Consider the following 20,196-nt stretch of genomic DNA (forward strand, 5'->3'; position numbering starts at 1 on the left):
TGAGGGGGGCAGACCTATTGCCAGGTGAGGGGCGGCTCTCCCCATTGCCAGGTGAGGGGGGCAGACCTGGTGCCGGCGAGGGGACTTTGAGCCCGAGCGCTGCGGCTGGCCCCGGCGGCGGGGAGACCTGAACTGGAATATTATTCCTGACTTGTGTGCTGCCAAGTTGTTCTGGCAGCAGTGGTAAAGGTAAAGGCTAGAGCTAAGCCCTGGCTTCAGGATGTGAAGGAAATATGTGATGCTGGGTGCAAGGTGTCTGCAATTGTGCTTGGTTTTGCCTCCTGGGATGGGGCAGACGTGTCACTAAAGGGGGAAAGAAGACAATGGAAAACTATAGAACAAAATACTTTGTATTTTTCAAATGTCTCATATTTCAAAATTAGACACACATATACCCCCATACACATCCAAAGAATATTTAAGGCATATGACACCTTTCAACCATTTGAAAGTAGAATAATCTTGTTTCCAAAAAAGAAAAAGCCTGGAAATGGAAATCCAGACAGAAAGCTCTCTCTTCTCTTTTCCCCTCTCGTGCTGAAGAAGTTCTGCCTTGAAGAGAGGTGTTTATACCTCTGGAAATCTTAGAAATTGTCAGTCCTGTGCAGCCATTCAGCTCACAACAGATGTTGTCTGAGAGAAGACAGAACTTTGGCATCTATTTTACTGACTTCTAAGTCCCCCTTTCTATGAACAGATGAATCTAAGAACCAGGTACAAGATAACGGGACCAGCCTCGGATGGCAGACCAGAAAAAAGGAAGTTCCATTCCCATTCATGCCACAGTTTTGATCCTGCATTCATAGGAGCTACTGCTGTCTTGGAATTCTTTCCTTTTCTCCCCAAAAAAAGAATCAGCTGGCCTTTCAGTTACCAACAGTGGTGTCTCCTTTTTTGTTACAACACTCTACATCATCTCTCTTTCAGCGAGCCATGGCCATGCCAACTCTGGCTCTGTTTGGTGGCTCTGGTTTGAACTCTGGTCTGGTGTGACTCCCTTTTGCTTTCCAGCCTGTGACATGGATCCCAGTGCTGTTCCACTGGGCACTTGAAGAAGAGATGGCTCTGGGAAGTTCTGTCCTTCTGCTGTGCTAAAAAATGGCATTTGGGAGTGCAGCTGATTTGAGAACTGAGCTTCCTGCATGTAGAAATCACTCCAAGGGACAGCCTGATAGGCAGTGGTGTCTGCTGAGGGAAAAGCAACAAAGGAAAGAGAATAATGAAAATAACAGCAGCATGTCTACGCTCAGTGCAAACAGCATTGCAGCCATGCTCTGGTGGTCACTGCAGTAGAGCAGACACCACATATAGATAAAGGATCACTTTGCTGTTTACGCTGCAGTGTTTTTATCCAAAAGGTAGTTCTTAGGAGGAAAAATCTTGGAAATTCATAGCATTGTTATAATGTAAAAAGAAATCATGATGTCACTCAGCACTGATCCTGAGAGTATGTAACAATATTAGAGACACCCACCCCCCAATTTTTTTTCTCCACTCCTATTTTCCAAGAGGTTCCAACTCTGTCAAGCATAACCTGAATGTTTAATCTTCACTTTCATTTATGGAAGCTGGAAGCAGGAATGTATTGTTAAGTAATAGCTATAATCCAACTAAGCTGTCCACTTGCTTACTCGGTGAAGTAAGACTCACGGGTGTGTCTGCACTGACAGACTGGTTCCCTGCCCACTGCACTTTGGGAACCTGGAACCTTTTTAGGAAGAAATTCTTCCCTGTGAGAGTAGTGAGGCAGGTTGCCCAGAGAAGCTGTGGCTGCCCCATCCCTGGAAGTGTCCAAGGCCAGGTTGGATGGGGCTCTGAACAACCTGGGATAGTGGAAGGTGTTCCTGCCCATGGCAAGGGGTTGGAACTGGATGATCCTTAAAGTCTCTTCCTACCTAAACCATTCCATGATTCTGTGAACTTGGTCAAAACAGTTGTAGGAATCCCTTCCTCGAACAGAACAGCCACGCACTGCTGATTGTGCTCTGGACAGAGTAAGAGAATATCAACTCTGCCTCTGTTCCTTCAACAATCTTTCAACTTTATCAGCCTGCACCTTTACACACCCCTTATGCTCACACAATGTGCCCCAAAGAATGCAACACACACTTTGGCATCACGCTATAAAAATGTTAATTTGGTGCACTGGGGCACAGCCCTCTCATTATTTCTGACACTTCAGACTGAAAAACCACTGAGAAAAATATTATGCCTTGAAACCAGAGAGGGGAGACAGGCCAAGTGTGGTAGATAGCACAGGTGCTGCCAACCTGGCCTGGACAATGTCAGCAGGAATAATGGGAACAAGAGCCAGTTTGCAGCCTGCTGTGAGTCAGACTCTGAGTCAGACTTCCCCCCCTAACAAGGTCCACAAGACTGGTACAAAACCAGCAGCAGCATCTCTGCTCTGAAACTATTCTCTTATGTGATAAGACAAGACATGTAGTCTTTGGACTGTGAGCTTAATTCAACAAACCTGACAGTCCAAATAAACTAACTGCAATGGTTTATCATTTGATTATACTTGGGCTTGAATAACTTCAAAATACAAAGCCTGGACACAAAACAAGGAGACCAACAGTGCCAGTTTCACCTAGTTACTTTTCAGAAAATTATGCAGAAGTGCCTTAATCTGTTGCAAATTCAAACCAGAGGAAGAAAAAGAAAGACTCTATATGCATACTCTACTGGCTTCTGTCTCTCTCTTCTTTTGCACTACCCCAAGATATGAAACTTCAAACTGGTTTCTGCAGGAGCCCAACAGAGTGAGAAGCCGGTTTTTCTTTCTACCTCCAACTATTCCACTTGCTGTGGCACCTTTTCCATTTTGCACCCTTGATTCCCACCCACATATACCAAAGGCATGTTCACTTGCACAACAGTACACTCCTGCAAAAGTTAGTTCTTCAGTCCAGAGAAAAACTACTGCACTACCTGACACATTCACATTTAATGCTCTTTCTGACATGTGCAACCTGTGTAGTAACTTTTGATTCAAATGAATGGGTCACTCAGCACTTTAAAAAAAAACAACAAGCATACAAGGAAATTAGAAAAAAAGATGGGCCCATATATATATATATATATACACACATACATATATATCTATATATCTGTGCATGCATGTGCACATTTCTACTTTCTCACAGCCACCAGTAAAACCACTGATCATCCTGAGTGTTTCAGGGTATGGTTTAGTTACTCCAGAGATGCAGGATGACAAAATATTTCAGAAATTTACCTGAGATTCCACTTGACTGCTGCGGCACAAGCTGTCCCTCCATGTGGTTTTGTTCATAGCCTTGTGTGGCTCCATAGGTTACTGCTCCAGTGTTACCAGGTAAGGCCAGGAAAGTTGAATGGGACTCAGGGGGTGTTGGAGGAGGGAGGTGGTCACTGGAGAGCAAATTGGTGGCCAGGTGATCTGGCAGTTGGCAGAACTGGGAGAGCTGGTGCTGCTGGGAATATTGGGACAGCTGGTAAATTCCCCCCTGGCTGCTGTACTGGCAGTACGTGGTCTCCAAGTTCCCTGCAGTCTCCAGCTGCTCAGGGTAATGGCAGGAGGGTGGTGGACTAAAGCTGCAGAGAGCAAGGAGAGGCAATCCAGAGATTAAAGCAGGGTCAACAGCTACAGCAACCCATCCAGTAAACAACTGTGTTATTGCCAACCCTGATCTGACTCCAACCCCTCCTCCCAGATGCCAGGACAAGGGCAACAGAAACCACTTGAGCCAAGTGGTATCACAGGAGGATTCTTCACCAATGGGCATTAGTGGGGATTATCTTCCCACTCTCCAAAGCACACCCCAAAGTTTGAAACATCCTCTCTTTTGCTTGACAGGTATGCAATTCTGGAAGCATTCTGACCAGAGGTATCACTTGTCTCACAGCAGGTGCCCTGTCCCACTATGCACATCATGCAGCTTTTCATGCTTCATTTAAAAGATACTGTCACTCCTGCACCTCACTTTTCACTTATGCTCCCACCTAATTCCTTGTCCCATGTCCCACATTCACCCTCGCAAGGCTTCTCCCAGGCTTTGCTTTTTCCATTTCCCTTCTCATCTTTCCTACCCTTGATTCTGGATGTTGTAAGTGAAGGCCTCCCTGGAGCCATTTTCCTGACTGGACAACCAGCATTCACTGTTGGGAGTGTCCAGCGCCATGGACACAGCAGGGCTGTGGGGGTTGAAGGACAGGTTGGTGGCCCTGTGGACGGGAGGAGGGCCGGGAAGGCTTGGGAAGCACTCCACTCTGCTGGAGTTGAAGCTGTCCACTCTGCTGGAGTTGAAGCCGTCCACTCTGCTGGAGTTGAAGCCGTCCACTCTGCTGGAGCTGAAGCTGTCCACTCTGCTGGAGTTGAAGCTGTCCACTCTGCTGGAGTTGAAGCTGTCCACTCTGCTGGAGTTGAAGCTGTCCACTCTGCTGGAGTTGAAGCTGTCCACTCTGCTGGAGTTGAAGCTGTCCACTCTGCTGGAGTTGAAGCTGTCCACTCTGCTGGAGTTGAAGCCGAGCTGTAGCGACATCTTCGCCTGAACTTCTTCACAAGATGCCACCGTTCCTGCCACCGAGGAGGCTGTGAATGAAAAGAGAGACTGTCACGCCGGGCTGTCATAGCAGGAATGAACAGGAGCAAGCAGAGGGAAGGAGGAGCAGAACAAAAAAGCAAGAAGCCAGACATTAACTGGTGGGAATAAAATTGAGCAAGTACCGGCATTGCTGTAGAGAAGCACAAGGAAGTACTAGCAAGTTCTCTGGAGCACAGGATGGTGTTTATTGGCTAAATAAAATTACCTTCATGATTTCAGCCTCTGCATATTATATTTATTCAGCTCTCAAGAAGGCAGCCAAGTGAAGCAAAGTACTTCCTGGAAAAAAGCCAGGAATTATCCCCCAGTCATCTTCCATCACTACTGTCCTCTGGGAGGAGTGTGCTGCACTCAACTCAAAAGATTACCCTTTTGAAAAATTTAACTGTGGCTTGAAAGAAACAAAAATGTGCACGTGCACATCCACATCCTCAGTCATTGTTTTGACCATATTTTCACTCAGATGAGTCGTGCCAGAAACAAAAATTAAAAGAGCAGAGATGTCAGCTGAAGATCTTCTGGAAAAAGAAGCTGGGACACAGAAAAAGAAACCAACACCTTTTGGTTCCTAGAATCTTGTTTGGTGACCTCTCTCCTCAGTCACTGCTGGAAAATGAGAGAGGAAGAGTTTCTTACAGAAGAGCCTCTGTGGAAACAGGACAATAGAGGACATTAAAGGTCAGAATCACATATGCTGGTGATCCAGAGTAACAACCATACACAGAAGTTCAAGGAGCTTGCACATGGGGCAAGAGAACCAGATTTTCTTTCATTATGGCAATTAGCAAATGATTTCTCTCTTCACAAGTTTAAATGATTTTTTGAGTCTAGCTGAGCTGAACCAGCCGACTGTTCAGGTAAAGCTGGTCTACTCCCACTCCTAGGAAAGCTTTATGGAGAGTTTACAGTTGTACTTCACCCTTGCAGGCATACAGGGTAACATCAAATGCACTCCACCAGGTACGAATGAAAGGCCTCAAGCATAAAACCTAAAGATGCCACAGCAAGCATTAGCAACCTTCGGAGAATTTTGGAATGCAAGCCCAGAGAGCTGATGAGGAGATTCCACTTCAACACCTCATAGCACTGTTTCTCAGATTCCCCATCACACTGTGCATTTCTGTCTCTCTTATTGCATCTTCCCACATGCAGTTTTTTCCAACTCTCTGCAACCATGGAGAGAGGGAATCATGGTGTTTCAATGAAAACTTTTCAAGTTTCAATAACCTCGATTTTGGGCTCATTTAGAAAACTGGAGCAAGAGCTAGGATGGCATCTCTCAAGCATTCACATGCCCATGCAATTCTCAGTGGTTTATTTTTTCTGTTTGAACATACTATTTATCCACATCAGGCAGCATCTGTGAAATACCTGTCCCACTCCTGGTGTTTGACATAGCACAGATCTACTCCCACACAACAAAGCACAAGGAAGCCAATATTTAGTGTCCTCAAAATCAAAATGGCTTAGCCAGAAATGAAACTGAAGATCTCTCCTGATTTTTTTTTTAAAACCTTCATTTGCACAGGTTCTCCTAACCATCGTGTCCCAGAATGTTCACACAAACATTATGAAACATACCTGAAAACCAGTCTACATCCAGGTAAAGCTTCAGTTCAATAATGACATTAGGATGAGCTGTTCTGCAGATGGCACTAATCTTCCTCAGGATGAATACAAGCAGCCCAGGAAGTCACTTCTAATCCCACTTTCACATCTACTAAAAATTAAGTTGTTTTTTGAAATATTTGCAATACTTAGGTGTAGATAATCTTTGTGGGTCATGGCAATAGGACCCCCAGGCAAAGAGATTGTGAAGGGACACCCATGGCCTCCAAAGAGCTGGTTTAGCCTTTTCTCAAGACTCCTCTGCTTCTCAGTCCTTTCAAAGACAGATGGCTTTATTCAGATGCCTTCTGAATAAAGTCACAAATGCAGTGGGAATAAACAATTCCCAGAGGAGCAATATCTGCTAAATCTGACATATTTACAGAAGATTCCAGAATTGTTTGATGGAGAATTCTGATCACTGGTTTGAGATAATACCTACATTTTACTATTCTGTTGCTTTTCCTGACACTGATATAGGGATAAATAACCTCAGAAGGCTTTCCAGTGAACATGGGAATGTAACAGCAGGATTTTTGTTTATCACTTCCATTATTTCTGGATTTTCAGTCCATGAGACAGTCTTGGGAATTTTTGGAGAGCAATTTAATAATTTGCAGCTTCAGATCTCTGAACCAGCCCTGGTTAAGACATGTGCCTTAACTCAAGAATGTCTATTCTAAGCCTCCACCCACACACCTGCCTTACCCCTACTATAGCTGCTTCCTCAACATCCTGGCAGAGTTCAGAGATCCATTCTTTAGTGCAAACAGCTTCCAATGAGCGGGACAGAGTCTTAAAGTAACAGAAACGATGTGTGTTTTTCTGTTGGCATGACTGGGATGTCTGTCTTTCACGAGTCATGAAGGAGACTGAGGCTTGTCCTAGAGATGTATCCATGAACTTACAGCAGGGCCTGGTTTCACAAGCCTGTGTCACACACTGATGTCACAAACAGTTTCTTTTAATGCTGAGTAACTACAGCCTTTCGTGCAAATGACATCTTGAAAGCAGAAAAAAAATATTACTCAAACTTAGGAGCAATGGCCTCTTCATTTAATTGGAGTGATGGTCAATGAACCAATTCAGTTTCTAACTGCATTGCTTTGAGAAGCCTGTCAGTCTGATCCTCTTCTGGATTTTCAGTAGGCCAGAACCTACCACTTGTTCAAAAGATATGATTCCTGCTTGCCATGTCAGCTACACATCATCAGCTTTAAAGTAATTTGTTCAAAAGCCAGAATCCCGTGAGTGAAATTCCGAGAAATAAAAATATGGGGTTTTTTATAAATAGACGTATCATGAAGTTGTAAGATATCCAAGTTCCAAGAGCTGAACTTGGGTATCAGGGTCTCTTTCGGCAGGATAAGGGAAATGAGAAAATTCTTAAAAATTCAATCTTTTAGGGCCATTTTGTACACGAGGTTCCTTTTCTCTTTGGGCTAAGAACAAAGGAATTTCCATCACCTTTGACAGGGGATGGCTTGCAGCCAACTGGGAAAAAGGGAAAGCCCCTTTTCAGAGAAAAGAAACCTTTTTAGGTAAAGATGAACACATTAAAACTTATCTGAAAAGGGTGGGATTTTGCAAAACTATAAAATGTATGGAATTTAAACCGAAGGTGTCTTTTTCCCTGGAAACTCGGTGTGAGAAAGACCCAATGTGTTGAATAAATTCTTCCTTGTTTCTTTGTTCCCTAAGTTTATGCCATCTTTCTAAATTTAAAGAGAGGGATATTTCCCACAAAATCATTAGAGCTTGTCATTTATTCACTCTTCTCTTACAGATCATATCCAGCTTCATCCAATTGCTCTCAAGACTTCCACAGCCATTCCACCTCTGACAGTTATCTGCACAGATTGGGCTCCTGACAGGTGTCCTCACAATACAGCCACATGAAACAAAGGATTTCCTGCAAAATCACCAGTGGGGCAGAAAAATCTCCTCCCACAAACCAGAGGAACTTTTCTTTCTAAAGGGTTAACTCAAAAAAAATCATAAGCCAATGCTTTAAGTCAATGAATCACAGATATATTTATATCAGTAAGGAATCTCAGGAAAAAAAAGAACAACTTTAAAGAACTGCCAGTGTCAAAAAAATCTATTAATCTCAAGCATGCTGTCTGTCCAGCAAAAGTAGTAAAAAACAATTCTAAGACCAAAGCAAGCTCAAAATGGAAGTTTTGAGGCGCAAAAGGCTCTCATAGCAAGCAGTGTGCCCAATACCCAAATCAGAAGCCATAACTGCCATCAAGGTAAGATACATCTCAAATAGAACATGCTGACATTTTTAATCAGCTTGTTTGGCAAACTGGAAAAAACAGTGGGACATTAGAAAAAAAAGAACCCACAAATCAACAGTCAGAAGTACTGGCCAGAGCAAAGAAAAACAGTGGAAAAGGCAGCACAGAACACTCTCCAAAGGTCTCAGGTAACAGATTATACTGTCCTCATCATTTTCTTGTCCTGCTGAAAGTGGTTAAATACACTGGTACCAAGGAAAGCACCTGAACAGCCACTCCAGCAGGCCAAAATCTATGGGCACAACTGCACCAGAATGCACAGGTCACAAATTATTTTGCTGAAATCTAACATTACTAATCAATTGGTTTTGCCTTGTAAACTGATAGCTTTTTTTTCTAATTTGTTTCCTCTTTTATTTTTGCTTCAGCTAGTTTGGATTTTATCCTATTCAAGTTTTCCCTCCTTCATGTTCTGAGATATTCTAATAAAGCTAACAGGTGAACCCTGGATGGCTCTATTTCTTGGCAAGTTTTTTTTTATGAATGAATTCAGGTCACATTGTCTTTCATTTTCCCTGTTTCAGTTTTTGCTTTCTTAAAGAGAAAAGTCTGCCTATGCAATGCTAGATAACAAGCAAACAAACAAAAAGCAAATTTTATTGTTTTATTCCCCATAGCTGTGTTACCCTGCATCTAGTTAAGGCAAAACTGCAACTGCAGCTTTCCATGCCACTGTGCCCTGCAGATCTCTCTTCTATGAGGACTCTCTACACCAAATATCAGTCTTCTTCCTCAAAGAGTGCACCAACTTAGGTCTCTACTCTGCCCAAGCACCAGTTCTCCCATGACTTGTAGGAATGTAATTTTTAGGACTTCTAACTTCCATCTGATTAGAGTAGAACAAATTTGGAGGGCAGGGTAGGTTTCATAAATAAAGAGAGCAGAATGTGGCTCATTACACAAACCTTATTCCTCCCTTCCCTCAGGCAACCGGGTCCAAAACCACTCACCAAACCTCACAGTTCGTGTGCACTACCAAAGCAAGCCTCTTTTCTGAACAGTGACTTAGAGAAGGTACTTTTTTTAATCCCCTCAAACAGATCTGTATCTGGAAAGTATTTACCAGCCTTAGCTGACACAAATAGATTTCATTACCTCTTGCCCAGTCTGATTTAAAGAGAACAAGGGGAGGCTTGTTCCCTCACACAGATCTAGTGGAACAAAGTAAACTCTCGTTTTCACACATCCCTGTCACTGAAGACACAGGGGTTTCAGACAAGCAGAGGAAGCCTGTGTTTCCTGAAAGCTGGATGCACACACAGCAAATGCAATAGGAGGCAGTCAGCAGCAAGATGAAAGGATTCCAGCAGTAAAAACCCAGCTCTCTTTATCACTCATTTCCCACATACTCATTTCACCCTCAGGGACATTCACTTGCCCTTTTTCTTCCTTACACACTGCACCAAGAATTCAGATGGAACCTTTCTCTCCTATCAGGAGGATTGCTTGTCTTTTCCACATGGAGAATTGCATCCCAGCGTGCAGATTCTCCAGAAAGAAACGGCTCATTGAAAACAGAGGACAAGATCACATCCCTGAATGAAACTTCTATTTCTCTAACAGAGGAAATGGATTCAAACTAAAAATTTAGAGTAGATATCAGGAAGAAATTCTTTGCTGTGATGGTGGTGAGGCCCTGGCACAGGTTGCCCAGAGAAGCTGTGGCTGCCTCATCCCTGGAAGTGTCCAAGGCCAGGTTGGATGGGGCTCTGAGCAACCTGGGCTAGTGGAAGGTGTCCCTGCCCATGGCAGGGGGTTGGAACTGGATGGTCTTTAAGGTCCCTTCCAACCCAAACCATTCTATGATTCTATTACATTCTCTCTTGACTAAATAGCACATCTGCAGATGTATTTTAGGAACCAGCAGAGGTTCCTACAGCATAGAAATCTGAGGATAATTGGTTTGTTTCCTTTAAATGAATTATTTTGCAAAACCTTAGTCTTTATCTAATTATATCTAAATACAGGGCTCAACAGACAACACTGCTTCAGCACTCTGGGAAGCAGGGAATTATTCAAACACTTTGACTATATTTACCCTGCTGTAAGGAGTGGAAAAACCAGAACTAACTGAATTACAGTCCTATTGATTAAATAGGTCATAGGATTGACTAAAGTAGTCCTTGCCTTGAGAGGATGACAGGCAAATTTAAATGACAGAAATACTAAATTAGGTATCTCAATTACGTACTTTTAGCACACATAAGTATTTATTAGCATTCTAAGCTTACTGATACAATCTTACAGGTGCTTTCTACAGTGCCAAAGTACTTTTAAGGTATCAGCACTATTAAAAAATATTATTAGAAAATGAGTGGCAAGAACTGGCCTTAATACTGATAACTAAATACTGGCACATTTAGAATAAAATGAGGGAGCAGAAATTCCAATGAATGAGTTACACTGGGAAGCAGAAAAATGCACACAGTAGTATCATATGTCAGCACATATATTGCTTGGGATATCCCTCCCAAGGAAGTGATAAAGTCCTCATCACTTTGGAAATCTTTTCAAATTGTGCCAACTTGGAAATATAAACATACATAGGAAACACTTTAGGGAGCATTCCTGACTCCAGGGAATGCTCTGGTACTCCACACACGAATAAACAATTGAACAGTCTTTAGCTGCCATCAATCTTTAAGCACAGCACAGGTAGAGCCCTGGTCGAACAGCACACCCCACTGACCTCCAGCTCCACTGCAACTGAGAGTAAATTCAGCGTCAGCTCTGGAACTCAACTAGTCTCCCTCCCTCGAGGTCTTGCACAAAATGGAAACTTGCACTGCCTGGGGAAGCCGAGGAACCCTCTTGGACATTTAAAGGTATGGAGTACCTGAGGGAGCCTCTACAACACCAACAGTTTGTACAGTGCACCTTCCTCACACAGCTCACCCGACTCTGGTTGTAGCCAGAATGTTTCCATCTAAACCAGAGTATGGGATGTGTGTATCTGCCATGAAGAACATCATAACCAGAGTAATACTTTCATCATCATTTAGAGCAGCAGGACCAGTGTCAAACAGCTATTATGGAAGAATGCCCCTATCACTTGGACATGAACAAGGACTGCAAGTTTGGCTCCAGCATCAGCACAGAAGCACCACCGTGCTGGTACATAGCTGGGACAGACTCAATTAGCAGAGAGTTGCTATACCTCCAATCATAGAATGGTTTGGGTTGGAAGGGACCTTAAAGACCATCCAGTTCCAACCCCCTGCCATGGGCAGGGACACCGTCCACTATCCCAGGTTACTCCAACCTCCATCCAGCCTGTCCTTGGACACTTCCAGGGATGAGGCAGCCACAGCTTCTCTGGGCAACCTGTGCCAGAGCCTCCCCACCCTCACAGAGAAGAATTTCTTCTGCATATCTAACCTAAATTTTCCCTCTTTCAGTTTGAAGCCATTCTCCCTCGTCCTGTCACTGAGGAAAAGTCCCTCTCCAGCTTCTCTGTAGCCCCTTCAGATACTGGAAGGTGCTGTGAGGTCTCCACACAACCTTCTCTTCTCCAGGCTGATCAATCCCAACTTTCTCAGCCTGTCCAGTGACCTGGTGTCACATTTTGCACTGATGGTGTGGGGCATTCACATGACCTTCCCTAAAGTGCCTGGGAACATCCTAGCTCCACCAGCCAACGCTGTAGTTATGGAAAACACTCATGCTGGTCGGGGTCTCACCTGAGGCAGAGGAGAGTGGTGCAAGCTGTGCTCTGAGCAGGCTGGAGCAGTTTCCAGCTGCAGGGTTTCCTCCCAGCACGGCAGATTGGTCACGAGCAACATCAGGCAACGGAGGCACAGGCAGAGGAGGTGCCCTGGAGGCAGCAAAAAGGGTGTGAGGATGAACCAGAAGACAAGGCAAGGTATTATGACCAAATACATACTCTTCTACCCTACAATGGGCAGATCCTACATCACTAGCTGGTGGAAAAAGAAAGCAGTGGCTGATTTAGGTGTGCAAGGAATGCTGTCTTGACAGTATTTGGGGAAGCAGCCTCAAGTCCCCGGTGTAGGACAGGCAGCAGGGACAATGCAATGAAATAAGTCAGGTGGTCTCCAATCTTTAACTTAATTTTTCCTCTTTGCATTCTGTTTTCTCACTCCAGATTGCCACAAATATATCCCTGTGGAAACTAATTTCTTCCCTCACACATTCACTCACTACCCCTTGAAAGACTATCTATCCCCTCACATACTCCCTTCCCCCCCCCAGCAAATGTCCCCTGCTCACCTAGGAAAGGTGCTACCTTATATTTGTTCAAAGAAGCCCGTGACTTTGTAAGACTGATCTAAGCAAGCAGCACTTCCATCACCAAGTGAAAATCCATGGAAATGGAAAGCAATGGTGGGAAATGCAATGGGCTCCTGACCATTCACAAAAACATAAAATGAAGGGGTGATCCATAGACCTTTCTGTCTCATCCCTTGTGCTCCACATGACTTTAGCCACAGCAATCTCAACAGATTTATTTCAAACCCTCTTTTAAGAGGGTCTACTACAATTTGCCAAGAAATCTGACGAGCTACCAAGGTCCAACTCGATTGTCAGCTCTCCACAGTTTAAATGTAAAGGGGGAATGGCAAAGGAAAACATTTAATTCATTAGGTACCTGTTGTGGAAAGATGAGAAAACAGAGTAGGTCCCCCACCCATAATCATGTGACAGAGGTGACGATGTTGGATGTTTTCTGTTGCCTTTCGCTTTCAGCTTCTCCGATTTTCGCCACTTTGCCCTGCGATTCTGAAACCAGACCTGATGAATGGAAAGAAAGGATGCATTCAGGAAGGAAAACATCTACACATGGGGACACTGGCAACGAATCAGCAGTGACTGCTTCCACACATCACCAGGTGAGCCCAAAAACCTTTCTTTGACAGAAAGGAACCTCAAGAAACCTTTCTTCCCAAGAACCTGCACAATTCATTGCAGACAGAAAAATAATAGCAGAAAGACACCCCCAAACATCAATTTCCTTTGCTGCCCATGATTTTCAAGACAAAAGAGATTAACTCTGATCTTCTTAGCCTCATTTATCTAGCCATTATATGAGTCATCTTATGAAATGGGAAGATATGCAACCCCAGACTCCATGGCCATTTTGGGTGGGGTTGAGCAGTGTCCATCCCTGTGAGCTCTCTTCCTTGTCACCAGTGGCAGGTGTAGTCGTCACCTCCTCCCTGCCCCAGTCCCTGTCCATCCCTTTTCTGCACAGAACCCACTGTCCCTCACGCAGGCGTTACCAGGATTCGCTTTGGCATCACACCAAACGCAGCTGCAAGCTCCATCTTCTTCTCAGTGTCGGGATAGGGGTCTTCCTGGAACACCTTCTCCAACTCTTCTAGCTGCTCTAGAAAACATGCATTGTTCAAAGAGAGTGAGAGATGGGGAGTATGTGATAAACAAGAAAAAAAAACCAGAAGAGGGAAGCAGAAAAAAAACAGAACATTTTTACTATATTTAGAAACACATGAAAAACATAAAAGATTTTTTTTTAAAGTAAACCACAAAACCAAACAAAACTCTTCTTTTGCAGTAGAAACAAAGAGCACTGCTAGCGGTGCTTCAAACATAAGACACTTTATTTGAAGATCTTCTCTATTTGAAGATCCTCACACATCTGATGGTGTGGAATGCAGTGCAGCACCAGTTAGGGCAGCTCAGCACCTCCATGGGCCTCCGGCATGGGGAAAGGAACACCAGTGCCACTGGCACTCCAAGTGCCCCTGTCTGCCAGTGGGTGCCCCAGTATCTACCTGCACTATAGAAGGTGCGGGACGTCTTCCTGACCGATGGTAGGATGTCTGGATTCTCAAGTAAGGTATTTTTCTCCTTTTCCTCTTTTCCCTCCTCCTTGGTTGCATCGTGGCTACTTCTGGATTCCAAGACTGAAGACACCTTGTAGGATTGCTGGGCTTCAGCACATTTGGATGACTGGCAAGTAGCTGGGCCACCCTCATCCTGCCTGCAGGGACCTCCAGGGATTCCACTTGGTGCTTTCTCGGCGGACATTCCACTTCTGTTGGTACTTTTTTTCTCCTCTGCCTCCTTTTCAGTCCCATCAAGGTAATGACTCTCACAGTGTTCAGGGGACCCTGACTGACCTGGGCGCTCATGATCCACCACAAAGTGCTCCTTACACTGCAGCACGTTGTCCTCCTCATCCTGGCACTCTGTAAGGAAAAAATGGGAAAAAAAACACCCCAAAACCAACCCATACCCCACCTCACATGCACTGTGCCTGGATCAGGAGTTTCAGTTATGGAAGAAGGAAAACACCACACAACAAAACCCAACAGTGACAAGAATTGGAGAGCTCAAAATAAAAACTGTCACCAGGACAGAGCCTGCCAGGGAAGCAAGAGCAAAGAAACTGAAATGATCAATAGGGAGATAGTCAAACTTCTGTGATGAGAAATGGTTCATATTGAGAGTGAAGATGTCTGCAAAAACATTACCAACTGTAAACTACAGGGAGAGGTAATTCCAGGCACAGAGAATAAAGGGAAGGTTGCATATTACAAATACAGTAGTGGGAAAACAGCACTGGGGACAGCAAAGGTCTCTGGAATAATGGACAGAATAAAAATTAATGATTTACGAGCAAAAGAAAGACACAAGTGAAATTCTGGTCTATTGTGTCAACAGGGATTATCTAACAAATGGCAGACAATTTTTTATGTATTTCTGTCTTACCAAAGCTGACCAAGCAAAAACCATTAATTGTATAAGCTTCTGATAACTGCCTTGAATTATTTTTCTGCAGCTTCAGCCACACTTACAAATAACAGACTTACAAACCAGCAAATTAAATAGCTGGATGAGGACAAAAACAGGTGCAGAAGTGTGATCAAGTTTAACAAAAAGCACAAACTGCATTATAGTAAGGAAGACTAAATAGTAGAAGACAGGTCAGAGAGAACACAGCAAGAGAAATAATTAAAATAAGCAACATAACAATAAAGAAGCGTTATACTTTTCCAGTTGGCATATACTTTTCCAAAAAACAATGTCCCAAAAACCTGCTGGTTGTCTTAGAATGTCTGAGTCTGTGTGATTCCTGCTAGCTAAACAAAACAATCAATCAATCAAACAAACAAACAAATAAATGCTTAAGAATAGAAAGTAGAATAACAAACCCAAACCCATGTATCTACCTCTGTCTGGAGGGGGGAAAGTTTGAGCAGACTGTTGGCAGCATTTCAGTTGTATATGCTTACAGAGAAACTTGGTCGTTTAATTTGGGGATCTAGAATAATTCTCTTTCTAACACTTCCCTCTGGTTTACTTTTGATATATATTAGTGCAATATCAAAATAAGGGATTTGCTTTCTGCCTCAATGTTTCTTTCTGAAACAACTGTTAGTCAAGAAGGAGTCCCATAACATCCGTCAGATGGGAGAATCTGCATGGAAGTATGAGGGGATGCCAGGCTGTTCCAAGACCTTCCAGTTTGCTTTTTACAGGATTAAGAGAACTAAATTAGCTGCAGGGGAAAGAAACAGAAGCAGGAAGCTATGCAACTATAATAATTTGATCTTGTTAAGCAACAACAGTTTCCACTGCTATTGACATGAAATATTCTGATGGGGAGGGTCAAGAAACAGTGAGGCACGGTCTGGCTCTGTTCTGTATAATTCCTTTTTCCATCACCCTCCTTGTTGCCTCTTAGCTCATCTCACTCATCATGTGAAAAAACCAGTATTTTCTGTCACTCACCCAACACCTCAAATAGGCAATGGCATTTTCAGCTTAGTGCTTTGATTTGAGCAGGGGTTTCACTTGTTTCTGTGCAAACACCAGTATGTGTTTACACCACAAAATAAATTTCCAAGTCTTGTGTAGGTACTTTCTACCTGTTTTATATCACCCACAGAAATACTCTTGCAAGAGAAAGTAAATTGCTCTTATTTCTAAAATACATAGCAAAGGCCTCACAACAACTTGGGATTGACAAGGAAGAGCTGTAATAAAAATAGTTTGGAGAGAAAGATAGGCCTTCATGGTAATAAAGAGGGACTTACCAAACCACTCCTTTCTCCCATATGGCAAGAGACCAGACTGAACATCACTTTGTCCCACTTTTAGATAAACATAACCTTAAGCAGCGGAGATTTTAACTGACTGGGAACATCAGACGTTCAGTCTGGAACACCTGAGCTGCTGAAGGCGCACGAGCAGGAAGCCAAGCTCTCTTTTCCTTCTCACAACCACCTCCTTAGACATTTCTTGGAGCAAGCCAACCACTTGCACTGTGACAGCAAGACTTCTGAGGGTTTTTGGGGCATTTATTACAAAGCCACCTGAAGGCACGCACACGGACAGATGTCAGAGGTCCATCTACACAAGGAGGAGGAAAACCGGACAGCGGGGGGAAGGTACGACAGAGAAAACCGGAGGCAGCGGGAGCCCCTCAGCGCGACAGGAGGGGAAAGGCACCTGCCCCCAACCCTCGCTCAGGTGCTTTTACAAGCCAAGGCACACGAGGGCCCCGCAGCCCTTCGTCCCCAAACTCCGCCATGGAGCCCCAGACACCAGGATGAGTCTGTGCGGGGTCAGGACTCTGCGGGGATGAGGGAGGCGGGGGGAATGTTGGCCGGAGCGCCCAGATAACATCCCGGAGGAGCCATTACCCTTCCCCTGGTGCCACTCATTAAGCTCATCGCCGACTGCCTCCCTCCGGTCATTAAGGCGAGCCGGCACCACCCTTACCCAAACCCTTGTAAGAACCCTTATAATAAACCTTAAATTAACCCCCATAACAACCCTTACCATCACCCTTACTCAGCTTTCCGGCCGCCCGCTCCTTGTTTTCTCCGTCCGCGCCTGTCCCGTCCATCCCGGCTCGGCTGTGCTCCCGGCCTCGCCCAGCCCGGTCCGGTTAATGCCCCGCCCGAGGTCAGTCCTGCCCCGGCCCCGCCGGCTCATCAAGGAGACCCGGGACAGCGGGGGAGGCTGCCCGACCCCCGCACCCGCAGGGAACGGGGCAGCGTCCCCGCTCGGCCTCGGCGGGGATGCTGTTCCCCCACGGACGGTACGGGAATGCTTCAAGCTCGGCTCAGGATACCTGGGAGACTGCTTCCCGCGAAGAGCTGGTGGAAATGCCGCCCACAGCACGCCGCCGAAGCCTAGATGTTGCAAAGCTCGCGTTATCTAGAGTGGTGTGTCCAGTCCGGGCTCCTCAGTGCAAGAAAGACAAGGAGCTGCTGGAGGGGGTCCAGCGGAGGCCACAAAGGTGATGAGGGGGTTGGAGCATCTCTCTGAGGAGAGGCTGTGGGAGCTGGGTCTATTTTGTCTGGAGAAGAGAATGCTGAGACAGGATCTCATTAATGCATATAAATATTTCCAAGGCAGGTGCCAAGAGGATGGTGCCAGACTCCCTTCAGTTGCGCCCAGCAACAGGAGGGCAGCAACGGCCATAAACTAAAGCACAAAAAGCTCCACTTCAGCATAAATAACTGAAACAGGCTGCCCAGGGAGGTCGTGGATCTCCCTCTCTGGAGACATTCCAAACCCACCTGACCTGCTACCCTGTCACTTGCTCCAGGTGACCCTGCATTGGCAGGGGGTTGGACTGGATGCTCTCTGGAGGTCCCTTCCAACCCTAAGGACTCTGTGATTCTGTAGTCTTTTCCAGTGGGCTGGCAGGAAGATATTACTTTTTTAACGTGCTCTGGCTGTAGTTATTTAGCAGTGCTTCTGGTTCTCCATCAATGGGGGTGCACTGTCTGCAAAGACAGTGCTGGCATGAAGAATGAGCCTTGCTTCACTGCATTCTGATGCACCAAAATAGAATATCCTTCATCCTCCTCATGGTTACTGGCTTACCATCTTGTTGCTCTCACGGCACCATTCTCCTACTGTGTGTTTCCCTAATACCTTCTGTCTTTGTTTCAAGGTTCACTAGAGCTTGGAAGGTCCTGCTTCTACAGATACTTTCACCTGAAAGCAGTTTCACCATGTTAAATGAGTGTAAGCTGAAACAGGTGCCAGCATTTTGCAGACAGTATAATCGGTCTAACTGTGCACCTGGTTCAGCCACCAGCTGCAAGACATGCTGGCTGCAGTGTCATTGTGGCTAAAATGGCATTTAGTTTGCTAACAGCATTCAGCTGACAAAACATAACTCAGAAGGGATGGGACCTCTTCAATATTAGATAAAAGTGCAAATTATAAAAATCACTAACTGCTTCAGAGGTTCCTGTTTCTGAGCAAGGTTGTATTTATTTACTGAACTCTGGTCCTAATATCAGCTTTTTCTTTTGAAGGGAGTAAGAACTGTGGAGAATACTTTCTTTTATTTTCCTTGAGGAGGGACCAACTCAGGTTCCCAGGGCTGTGAGCTTTTTTTTTTCCTCTCTTTAGAGCCACATATATCTATATGTATATATATTTTATACTTCTTTATATGAAAAATGACAGGAGTCATAACATTAACTTTCAGATGTAAACAGTTACTTTCTCAGACTCTCAACAAAGCTGTTTAGATGTAGTTTATACTTGTGCTCCATTGCTGTTCTTCTCACAAGAATAAATTAGTGTAACTGCCCTCTGAGGTTTTTTTTTTCAGTATAGAAATACTGAATTTCTTTTGTCTGGATACACTATGTATCAGTCTCCACAGGTTCCTGGGGAAGATACACTGGCACCTCTCACACAGCGTTCCTATGCCCTGCCTTCTTTGTGGATCTTCCTAGATAAGTATTGGGACCTGTTTGACAAACCCTATGCTTCTGTTTAACACTAATTTTTTGGGAAATCAGGTTATCCTCATTAGATAATGTAGGGAGAAATCCTGACTCATAAAGAAGACTGTGATAGGACACAGCAGATACTCTGTTAAACTTGATTCCTGTAACCTGAATGCGCAGTTGGAAGGGGTATTGTACTAGTTTGATTAAGTTTGTACAAATCAAAGAGATGTTAATCAACTTCAGAAAGCATTTCAGTGCAGATATGGATTTCGGTGGCAGGATGGTGCTAGAGTTAAAAATTGAAATAAATAGTGAGAAGTTGAGGCCTATCTGAAATGCAAGAAATCAAAGTAAACCAGGGCATGAGCGCTTAGAAGCATAAGCTGACCTTTAAATGTTCCTAAACATACTCATTCATGGCTGGGCTTTGCGAACGAAGATTTGGGAAGGGCTCTACCCACATTTGCTACAAGCACACTGCTGGCTAAAGAGGCCAATACGAGATAGACACGTCCGGTTGCAAAAGGCACAGCAGAAAGACTCCTTGGATGGGATGGACAGGACACGGTTCTTTCTGCGTTGTCTTTTTCTCTTCGATGGTGATCCTGCTGCGTTCTCAAAGGCAGCAGCAGTGTTATAGATGGTGTGTCTCCAGACCCCCCGATTGGAGGCCAGAGTAGACCAGTGATGAAGATCAGTGTGGCCAAGGCTGAGATGTTGTTTCAGGGAGTCCTTGTATCTCCTCTTCGGGGCTCCTCTCATGCAGCAGCCGGTGGCAAGTTCACCATAAAGCAGGATCTTAGGGAGGGGGTGGTTGGTCCTTCATCCTTGAGACATGTCCTGCCCAGCACAGCTGTGTTCTCAGCAACATGGCCTCAATGCTCGTAACTGCTGCCTGTTCTAGAACAGACGTATTGGTCACATCATCTGACCAGGGGATGTTTAGGATTGTTCGGAGGCAGCGTTGATGGAAGCGTTCCAGGAGTCGCAGGTGGTGGCTGTAGA

At 44.7% G+C, this 20,196-nt stretch overlaps 1 protein-coding gene across 1 annotated transcript; it reads right to left on the reverse strand.

The window, feature by feature from the left end:
* Nucleotides 1-519: 519 nt before the first annotated feature.
* LOC127463937 (homeobox protein NOBOX-like) lies at nt 520-17,336 on the reverse strand. The gene is made up of 9 exons (XM_051773961.1): nt 17,270-17,336; nt 14,254-14,670; nt 13,741-13,847; nt 13,149-13,252; nt 12,181-12,314; nt 4,511-4,576; nt 4,075-4,276; nt 3,242-3,579; nt 520-1,188 (listed from the first exon to the last, which is right to left on the reverse strand). The coding sequence occupies exons 1-9, from the start codon at nt 17,334-17,336 to the stop codon at nt 908-910; spliced, it is 1,716 nt and encodes a 571-aa protein (XP_051629921.1). The 3' UTR covers nt 520-907.
* Nucleotides 17,337-20,196: the final 2,860 nt, after the last annotated feature.

This window comes from Manacus candei, unplaced genomic scaffold, assembly GCF_025592945.1.
Source record: "Manacus candei isolate 608988 ecotype Guabito, Panama unplaced genomic scaffold, ASM2559294v1 h1tg000182l, whole genome shotgun sequence".
Lineage (NCBI taxonomy): Eukaryota > Metazoa > Chordata > Aves > Passeriformes > Pipridae > Manacus > Manacus candei.